The sequence below is a fragment of the Cynara cardunculus genome, assembly GCF_001531365.2.
Source record: "Cynara cardunculus var. scolymus isolate 2C chromosome LG 4, CcrdV1, whole genome shotgun sequence".
NCBI classification, from domain to species: Eukaryota; Viridiplantae; Streptophyta; class Magnoliopsida; order Asterales; family Asteraceae; genus Cynara; species Cynara cardunculus.
Genome location: NC_037531.1, coordinates 16,552,697 through 16,563,232, shown reverse-complemented (window position 1 = coordinate 16,563,232; position 10,536 = coordinate 16,552,697). Strand labels below are relative to the sequence as shown.

Sequence of the window (10,536 nt, the reverse complement as noted above, 5' to 3'; positions counted from 1 at the left end):
TATACAAAAAAATGAGGAATTTCAAATAGTTAATTTGATACTAATATCGATATATTTTTGTCAAATTTTTATGATATCTTCAAACATATATTTTATTTAAAAATAAAAACATCATCCTTTCTCAAAATCACATAAAACCATATTATAACATCGACTGAGATAAAAAATAAAATAAAATATTAAAATCACGATGTATCTCGCTGCATTGCACGAGTACGCTTCTAGTATATACATAATTACATATGATTAACAAAAATATCTACCTTTATCCCATATGAACTGATTTTAGATATCACATGTGATATTTGATGAAAATAACGACTTTTTTTCTATCAAAAGTATATCTAGAAAAAAAAAATTAATTCATACACTTGTAGATACTAGTTTTATGAGTGTTCGTGAGTAGTCAAATTGAAAAGGATCTTCACGTTTGGCGAAGTCATTTGAGGAACACGAGTTAGTTAAACAACCTTATACGATAAAACCTAGTACACCCCTTCACGTTCGCATAATCGCGACTTCCTAACATCGTTACTATTTGTACTACGCTTGAATCGTCAAATAGGAAATTTGATTCTCATTGAACTGAACGAACAAGTTTGATTTTGTATCATAATAGAACAATTTGGATTTGGTACGAGTTGTTTTCTTTAATGCATGTATATATAGGCATGGAAATGGGTCTTGGCTCGTTGGGGAACCCGGTCCACCTGTTCTGATCGGGGACGGGTATCCCCGTTTGTTTCAAACCGGGGATGGAGATGAGGACAGGTGTCACACTCCTTGCCCCGCCCCGTACTCCTTATATATACACATTAATTAATAAATATTATATATACATTATTTATTTCAACTAAATCGGTATTTCATAATTTTCTATTTTCTAACTAGGTTTTTTATTATCTAAAATTGTTAACTTTTTTTATGTTAATATTAATATTTTGGATGTCAAGTCAAAATACAATTACTCGATATGGTTTTGTATTACTCAATATGCTTTGTACCTGTGACGTTAAGTTTTCTTAGATCAAACTGAATTTCTTTTGGTTTTAGGTTATTAATTGTTATATGATATTGTGATTTTTTTTTCTAGTTAAATTAAATTCCTTTTGATTTTAGGTTTATCGGCAATGTGTGAGATTTAAACGTTTTATGGTGTCTCGTATATTTGATTTATAAATGCTGACATAAACAGGAAAAAAAATTCCCATTTCCCTGTTGGAGATCCTTGTTTCCCGTTGGGTATGAGGATGAAAATGTGATCATATTCTCCGACTAGGGTGGGGATGGGAACGAGGATGGAGATGAGAATCGAGGTCCCTACCCCATTCCCGTGCCTATGTGTGTGTGTGTGTATATATATATATATAGAGAGAGAGAGAGAGAGAGAGAGGATAGTTGGTTGTGAACCTGTTTTCTGTTGTGAATCGAGAGATAAACGAGAGCGTAAAATGCGCCAATGGACATAAACTTTTTACAACATTCATGATGAATATGTCATGAATATCGTGGACATGTGACACACACTTGTTAGTTCCCCAGTATGCAATGGAAATCAGATTTTCAAACGAACCTATCCCTATACATATATATATATATATATATATATATAAATATAAAGTAGTTTTAAATTATTAATATCCCTAATAATTGAGAAAAAATAAATAAAAAAATAGTGGATTTTGGGGGGTGGGGGATGTAAGCAAAGTGGGCCATGAGTACATGTTCTGGTTGAAGCATTTCCATGTGCCAACATGACACTTCTCTTTTGTTCAAATAAACACACCTTGATTTTTTGATTTACAAAGATTCCAAATATCTATTTAATTATAAATATTAATTATAAAATATTTTATTAGTTTAAAACATTTAATTTTAATATTTCTAAATTATATTCACTATGTTTTAATATTCAAGTTACATAATACAAATTTTTACCGAAAGATATATAGTTATGTAAAAAAAAACAATGGTGGATTTATGATTTTTCCATAACAGACGCGACCCGATCAAAGCTTCGTAGGTCCACCCTTGTGTGAAGATCGTCATTGAACATATCAGTTCGATTTCATATAACAACAAAAAATGTTAGAAGGTTGCTAAACGTGCAACGATGCAACTAGAAGGTTGCTAACCACAAGGGTGGTGCCCGATTGGTTTGAGCTTGACTCCAAAGGTAAAAAGTAACAGTAGGTCCCAGGTTCAAATCCAATGAAGAATAAAAATTCTCTTGTGGCCACGGAGGTTCAAATGCGGTGACTCGGGACTATCTGCAAAACGGGTGGTCGCCCTATAATTAGTTGGGTTGCATAACGGGTTGAATATCCAGGTTAATAAAAAAAAAAGTCGAAATTGAAACTTAAAAGGTTAAGATTATTATGTTTACTTGAGAAATGAAAGAATTTAGAGGTAAAAATTTAGCGTGGGAGTTGGTTAATGCTAAAAAACAACGTGTCAATATCATCGATTCGTAATCGTGAATTTTTTTATGACGAGTAGTTCATATTTGCTTTTATTATGTAATAACTGGTTTTGGAGAAAATTAACTGAAGTTTTATTAACGTTCTATGTATATTATTATAACTGATAAGAATTATGTATATATATATATATATATATATATATTTGTTGTTTTTTGACGTAATTAATTAATGACTTGTCAAATTGAAAAAGGTATGCCAGTCGCATTGCCATCTTTATATTACTGTTGAAAGTAGAATAAAATTTATGATTAATTACGTGTACAAGTTATTATCAATGTGGATGCATTCATTTTCGCGATATCAGAGTCGAGATGACCTGAAGTTGAAAAAAATATGCAACAAGTGTGTTTCAAGTGGGGGCGTAATATAAATGGTAAAGGGGCATACTTGATTTACTCATACAATCTAAGATTTTAATCAATCTATATGATATCAACGGTATTTATTCATTTAACAGTCAAATCTTACTGATTTACCATTTTCATCAAAATATACATGATGTTGACAATCATATAATTTCCAACACGACATGTTCTTTACACATAAAAATGACCGAATAGATTTTAAATTTTTTATTTTTTAAAATGAGATATTTATCTTTTATTTGATTATGTTTATGCGCAATTAGTTACACAAATTCAAACATGGAGCTTTAATAAGTTGTACTTATGCATAACTTACTTGTAATCTTGAATTTTAAGTAATATGCATCAATATACAGTACTTCATGCATAAAAAATTATTTTTAAGAGTTTTTGTCAAATGTTTTATAATATAGTATGGATACTCGTTATTCTATTAAGTTGATCATTATACTTGCTAAAATATGAAAAATAAAAATAAAAATCAAAAAACATAATTTTATTTAGGAGTAAACATCACTTTTGATTCTTAACATTTATCATTTTTAACGGTTATCGTCCTTAAATTTCAAAAAACTCATATTTGATCCTTCATGTTTATCATTTTACAACAGTTTGGTCCCTCATCTAATGACCTTGAACTTTTTTATTAAGTTCTGTTAAATGAAAAATCTAAAAACTAATGAACATTAAGAAAAATGATCAAAATACCCCTTATTTACCTGGACTTAACATAAGAACTTAACGGTCATTAGATTGAAAGACCAAAATTGTTGTGAAACGTAAGAGACCAGATCTAAGTTATCAAAGTTTTAAAGACGATATTTATTGAAACTGGCAAACGTTAGGGAACCAGATATGAAGTTTACTCTTTTATTTAATGTTCATAATCATATTCGATGAGTTTTTTTATAATAATTTGTAAATATTTTATTTTGGAAGAGTTGAAGATAAACGAACTTGAACTGTTGATATCCGTCGTAGGGTAAACCACTGTCTCTTTGGTCCCCTGACTGATTATACCATAGAGGCCAACGATAGACAATAACTTCCCTCGAATAAAGCTTACAACTTTCATCGTACTGTGCGATTCTAATTTATCTTATTTTTGTATGCATTTTAAATGTAGGGACCGTTAATGTAGGTTAAAAAAACTAAAAGACAAAAATTGACATTTGTTTATAGTCAAGGGACCATTTTTGTAACTTTACTCGATACAATAAGAATAGACCTCCCTCCCTAAATCTTTTACCGATTGGATATCGTGGAACCCGTTGTATTAAAAAGGGGGGAAATTAATCGCCGGAAAAACTCAGTTTCACTCACTGAAATAGCTTTCTGATTTCACGAGTTGATCGGAAAAGATGAAGGAGAACAACAGCAATGATGGATTTGTAAGGGCAGATCAGATTGATCTGAAGAGTTTAGATGAACAGCTTGAGAGGCATCTAAACAGAGCATGGACAATGGAAAAGAACAAGAAAAAGCAACCGGAGTTTGAAGATTCCGCCACCGCTGCCTCCGCTGCTTCCGCCGTCATGCCACCGTCTAAGGGTACTGCAACTAGTAAGAAGGAAAGGCAGGAGTGGGAGATCGACCCTTCTAAGCTCTTAATCAAAGGTATCCTTGCTCGTGGGACTTTCGGCACTGTCCACCGTGGCGTCTACGACGGCATCGACGTCGCCGGTCAGTAATCCCTAACCCTAACTTTCCGCTTTCACTTCTCATTTGCGCATTTCTTTGTATTTTTACATCAAATTACTCGATTTCCTTTACTGGGTTTACGTTTGGTTAATTAATTTTGCAATATTTAATACTGAAAATCGCATCTATCTCCAACATTGAGGATTGGAATCCATGTTTTGAAATAATTTCAATATTTTCTACCAAGTTAAAAAAGCATGAAATCCAAATAGGGGTTTCAAATGAATCGCTATTTTTTCTTTCCATAATGGTGGTGGCTGATTTCTGTGTAATTGCTAAAGTGAAAATGTTCAACATGTAATCCGTGACCTACACGGATAAGGTTTTGAAAATTTCTACAGGTGATACCAGTAACTTCGATTGATGATGTTGTCCTTCTGACTTTCATGTGATCCAACCTGTTTTTATACAATACTATAATAATAATATTTCTATTTGCTTTTATTGTATGAATTTACGCCTACAAATTAGGATCTCAGCCTCAACTTTATTGAATTCAATTAATATAATCTTTTACTTTAATAATATATATATATATATATATGTGTGTGTGTGTGTGTGTGTATGTGTCGGTTCAAATAAGTTGGCTAAATATCGTGAAAAGGTAAGAAACGAAGGTTCAAATGTGAATCATTGAAAGAATCTATTTGAAGGTTCATATGGTCGAAAGAATCTATTTGAAGGTTCATATGGTCGAAAGAATCTATTTGAAGGTGGAATGCGAACCCATATGAGTAATTTGTAACGTTGGCTTACATATGCATCTTCAATCCCCATTTTTTCATTGATTCACATATGGATCTTCTCTTAACCTTCCCTTGTTATCTTCTCGTGATATTTAACCTTCTTATTTCAACCTCCCGCTAAAAATGGAAAACTGAGGAACATCCTAGTAGCCATTCATTTGTTTGGTATGCACATGTGTATAAAAGTAAGTTGTCCGCTAAGCTTTATGCACATGTGCATAGAAACCAAAAAAGATTTTCAATTACTATTATGCACATGTGTATACCGGACAAATAAATGGTTGGTTATTAGGGTGTTCCTTAGTTTTTCTTTTTTGTGGTTTTCCTCTGACCTGAGTCTCTCTCTCTCTCTCTCTCTCTATATATATATATATATATATATATATACACACACACATACACATCACTCTCTTATAGATACCCTCATTATTTTCTAAGTCTTGACCGTTGCCTATAATCCATAGCTTTATTTCAAAACAAGAATGGTAATTTGTAAATTAGGACAGTTTTAAAGATGGGTTGTTCATATAATTTAATCAAGTAAGCTAATATTCTATGGCTTTCTTGTCATCCTCAGTGAAATTGCTGGACTGGGGGGAAGAGGGCCACAGGACGGAAGCCGAAATACAATCTTTAAGGGCAGCATTTACACAAGAAGTGGCGGTTTGGCATAAGCTTGATCATCCTAATGTCACAAAGGTCATATTTCAATTCTTTAAAACTTCCCTCTTGAACGTATGCATATGCATCTTTTAAGTTTAATTGTATATGCATTTGCTGATAAAAGCTAGAGATTGTGTCTTTTGGGTGTGTTTGGTATGTGGGATAGTATATGTGACAAGACTGTACAATAACTTCTTGTCCCACTTTTGGTACAAGATTAGACCGGGACATGACAAGACCTGACGGACAAAAATGCATTTTTTTCTGTCCCACCAAAATATTTGAAACAAAAATTGGGGAAATGGGACAAGATTGACGAATTCTAAACTACACCTGTTAGATTATAACCCTAAAACCTTCCCGAGTTCTTTCACCTGTCTATGTCTCTCTTTCTCGTCCAGTCCTGTCTGCATGCCAAATGCACTCTCGGATACTTCAGAATTGGAAATGTTAAAGAAGGATATGATTTGTGGCATGTACTTCAACCCTTGTCCCAGAACCTTCTATTGGTTTGTTGACCATTAATGCTGGATAATCGGGTATTCAGGATATGAATAATCTTAAGTTGAAAATGTAAGTTAATATGGGATCGGATTGAGTTAAAACACCACTTTTCATGTCACATCCCTTGTTTGTCTGAATTGTTGTTATGGAAGGCGACCACGTTCCTATTTGTATGTGATGCCGAATTCATGAATTATATAATAAAGAGAGATGATTTTGGATGTAGGAAACATTCTGCAACTATTGATCTGTGTATGTGATTATTACCAAACTAAACAAACCCATTATATCCTACTCGAAAGTAGGGTTTGGGGTTGGGATATATGCAGGCATGTCCTGTATCCTAAGGGTAGAGAGGCTGTTTTTGTGAAGACTCCGCCTCCCCTGACTTGTATGCATGTGATTATTGATCCTAATATAGTTTCATTTGCGATTGTAGTTTAGTGGTGCTTAATGGCCCTTTATATGAGTTGAGGATCTTGGTTGTTTCTTAAAACAATCTTGACTTTTGCGTAAAGATTTTCACTATTTATTAAAACAACGTGCCACTTGTGTAGAAATCCAAAGAGCAGGTGATTCTTTATATCACGTAATATCAAATTTTGTTTTGATTAATTTCGGTTTATAGTTTGAAGGGTTTTTTTTTTGTTCAACTTTGTTGTTAAGCACACAAAAATGTGTCTTCTTTTCTTATACCCCCTTTGTGTCATGGACGTTGCAACAAATTCTGTTTTGTCACACAGGAATTGTAACGTTTTTACTTTTTTGGCAACCTTTTAATACTTTCCACTTATCATTGCTACAAAGCTTAGTTGATGCTGATTTTGTTCGAAAGACTTCCCATCTTTGTCATTATTGGAGGGACCTATAACAGATATTTTGTGCACTTACTTTTTAGAACATAGCTTGTTATATTTAATGTATGGTTTCCCATATAGTAAACCAAAATCAAACCAAACGAGCACAGTATATTCCATCTGGAGGTGGGTTAGGGAACGGTTAGATGTATGCAGACCTGACTTTTTACTCAAAGAGTAGAGTGGTTGTTTTTACAATGTATTGTTTCCCATGGTATACAAACCAATTCAGGTGAAGCTTATTTTCCTTGTAGCATGAAACAGAGCTTGTCCCGAGGGCATTCATAGTTTCTGTTTGAAGGCTCAAGAAACCTCACTTTAATGCTGTCTCAATTTACTGAGCAACCCCTAAGTGTGGAACTCGAACCCAAAGCGTGCCAAAAATCGATTTTTGACAACGTTTGAGCTAATTGTGGGCCCTTTTGTTAAATGACCTTCTAGCAATGTCTCTTTTAAATCCATGATCTTCTAACAGGTGTGAGACTGCTACTGCCTAAGAGAGGAATGCCAATTTCATAGACAAGAATGCCTAAAAACCTGTTAGAAGGTCATGCATTTTAAAGAACACTTCTCCGGAGGTTCATTTAACTAAATAACCCGACTAATAATATCGTTTCAAGAAGCACACGACTTCTAAATTCTGTATAAATTGTAGATTATCGTGATCAAAACCCTTAGATTTCATCTAAAGCTGCATATGTGGGTTGTATTTGATGGTTACATAATTATTCATGTACTGATGCCGGAAATCACCCACCATGTTGAATTGCAGTTCATAGGTGCGACAATGGGTTCTTCAGAGCTAAGTGTACAAACGGAAAACGGTCAAATTGGAATGCCAAGTAACATCTGTTGTGTCGTCGTGGAATATCTTCCTGGCGGTGCCTTAAAGAATTACCTTATAAAGAACAGAAGAAAGAAGCTCGCTTTCAAAGTTGTCGTTCAAATGGCACTTGATCTTTCAAGAGGGTATTTATTTACCCTTCATAATCTTGAAATCCCTCGTGTTTAATATTGTAATCCCTCTGTCCCAAAATAAATGTCCACAACGAAAAAGGAACACATTTTTTTAAAAATGTGTAATCATGACACCTTTTAGTTAACTAAATGACAATTGTACTTCTAATAACAGTGGGAGTAATGATTCTCTCTTGTTCATAATCAAGGGAAGAATTGCAAAACAATCACTTATTTATGAAAGTGTGACGTTTATTTTAGGACAAACTAAATAAAAATGTGGACACATATTTTGGGACGGAGGGAGGACTTTATTTGTTCTAATATAGGTACACTTTGACAATAGTTGACTTCTAGGTCAACTATTATAGTGGGACAGGACAGGACAGGACCTCTTGTCCCACCATAATAGGTGGAACAAAAATTAGGGAGACGGGACAAAAATTGGTAAATTACTAACTTATCCATGTTAAATTAAAACCCTGAAAAGTTCCACATTTTCTTCACCTGTTTGCCTCACTCTCACGCGCCCAGTCTCGTCCGGTCTGCGTACCAAACGCACTCTGTGTCAAAGTGTATCCTGTCTCTTTTTAATTTTCTTTTGGAACAGAGGGAGGAATTTTGTGATAGCGTTTATGCGTGTGTACTTGTTGCTCACGGGGTTCTCATAATAAATGGACTTTTTACTTAGATTAAGCTACCTGCACTCTCAAAAGATCGTACACAGAGACGTGAAAACTGAAAATATGCTGTTGGACAAAAGTAGAACGATTAAGATCGCTGATTTTGGTGTTGCTCGTGTTGAAGCCTCAAACCCTAATGACATGACGGGGGAAACAGGGACTCTCGGCTATATGGCCCCTGAGGTATGCACAAAATCATCATAATCTCAGACCTGAATACTGGGGTTGTTCCTTTTCAAGTATATAATATTTATCTATGCCAAAACTTACACACTCGACTTGAATCCTTGACCTACAAGAAGGCGGGAATCTGTAGGTAAACCTGATACTGCTGGGCCAATGATTTTTTGGTTACTCTTGTATTGTTTTCGGTCATTCTTTGAATCGGGAAAATTGCAGGTTCTCAATGGTAACCCGTACAATAGGAAGTGCGACGTCTACAGTTTCGGAATTTGTTTGTGGGAAATATATTGTTGCGATATGCCGTACCCCGACCTTAGTTTCTCAGAAGTGACTTCAGCTGTTGTTCGTCAGGTATAACCTCCTTCAAGATCTATACTCCTTACGTTCCAAAATAAATGTCCATAATGAAAAAGACACAGTTTTAATAATTTGTAATTATTACACATTTTTAGTAAACTAAATGACACTTTTATCCTTGATCATAGAGGGAATAATGAATTTCTCAATTTCATAATTAAGGGTAAAGGTGGGTATTTATTTTACTAAGTTTGTTTGGTTAATGAAAACATTATCATCAAAGTGTGATCATACTTATTTCTTCATACTAGATTCTTTTGTTGTTGTTGAAGGGTATTTTAGACATTTGATAACTAGTCCAATACTGTCTCGTACGGACTTGTGGGTCTAAAAGTAGTAAAAAAACGTGCAGAATCTGAGACCGGAAATCCCAAGATGTTGCCCGAGCTCTCTTGCTAATGTGATGAAGCGATGTTGGGATGCAAATCCCGACAAACGGCCGGAGATGGATGAAGTGGTGACGTTGTTGGAGGCCATCGACACATCGAAAGGCGGGGGAATGATCCCGGGGGATCAACCTCAGGGTTGTCTCTGTTTCCGTAAGCATCGAGGCCCGTGAAACTCGAAGAATTCGATCCGTTTTTGAAAAATGAATAGTAGAAAATTTGGGAATTCCTAAAACTGGGAATGATATTTAGATGATGTTCCTGTGCTACATATTGCTTTCTTTGGATCATGTAAAGTTTTTATTTTTTATTTTATTTTTATTTTTTTATTAGTTTCCATCCTTTTAATTCTTATTGCATTAGGTCTAAACGTCTTACAAAAGCTAAATATTTTTCTAAAATCACTTCATTCTTATCAATGCATATATACGTGTATAGGGGAACGATCAAATGCAAACCACTCAATTTGTACAAACCGTGCAAACTTCATTCAACCAATCATAATTTTTCATTTTATTCATTTTTTTGTAATTATGAGAGGTTGATTAATCATTTTTATTGTGGAGGGTGAATCATAGATGTTATCATCTTCATTATTTTAATTTTAGAGAAATACATGAAACAGTTTCATTAAGTATTATATGAAACAAT

At 34.1% G+C, this 10,536-nt stretch overlaps 1 protein-coding gene across 1 annotated transcript; it reads left to right on the top strand.

Moving 5' to 3' along the window:
- Positions 1 to 4,105: 4,105 nt before the first annotated feature.
- Positions 4,106 to 10,198, top strand: LOC112511414 (serine/threonine-protein kinase STY13-like). Its single transcript, XM_025117020.1, has 6 exons — positions 4,106 to 4,531; positions 5,873 to 5,994; positions 8,092 to 8,288; positions 8,968 to 9,142; positions 9,359 to 9,493; positions 9,852 to 10,198. The coding sequence occupies exons 1-6, from the start codon at positions 4,210 to 4,212 to the stop codon at positions 10,056 to 10,058; spliced, it is 1,158 nt and encodes a 385-aa protein (XP_024972788.1). The 5' UTR covers positions 4,106 to 4,209; the 3' UTR covers positions 10,059 to 10,198.
- The last annotated feature ends 338 nt before the right edge of the window (positions 10,199 to 10,536 follow it).

What these genes read in the sequence shown, in the direction of transcription:
- LOC112511414 (XM_025117020.1), top strand. Translation starts at nt 4,210, where the DNA reads ATGAAGGAGAACAACAGCAATGATGGATTTGTAAGGGCAGATCAGATT. An exon ending in CGACGGCATCGACGTCGCCG is followed by an intron (nt 4,532 to 5,872) that starts GTCAGTAATCCC and finishes TGTCATCCTCAG; the next exon opens with TGAAATTGCTGGACTGGGGG. An exon ending in TCGGCTATATGGCCCCTGAG is followed by an intron (nt 9,143 to 9,358) that starts GTATGCACAAAA and finishes GGAAAATTGCAG; the next exon opens with GTTCTCAATGGTAACCCGTA.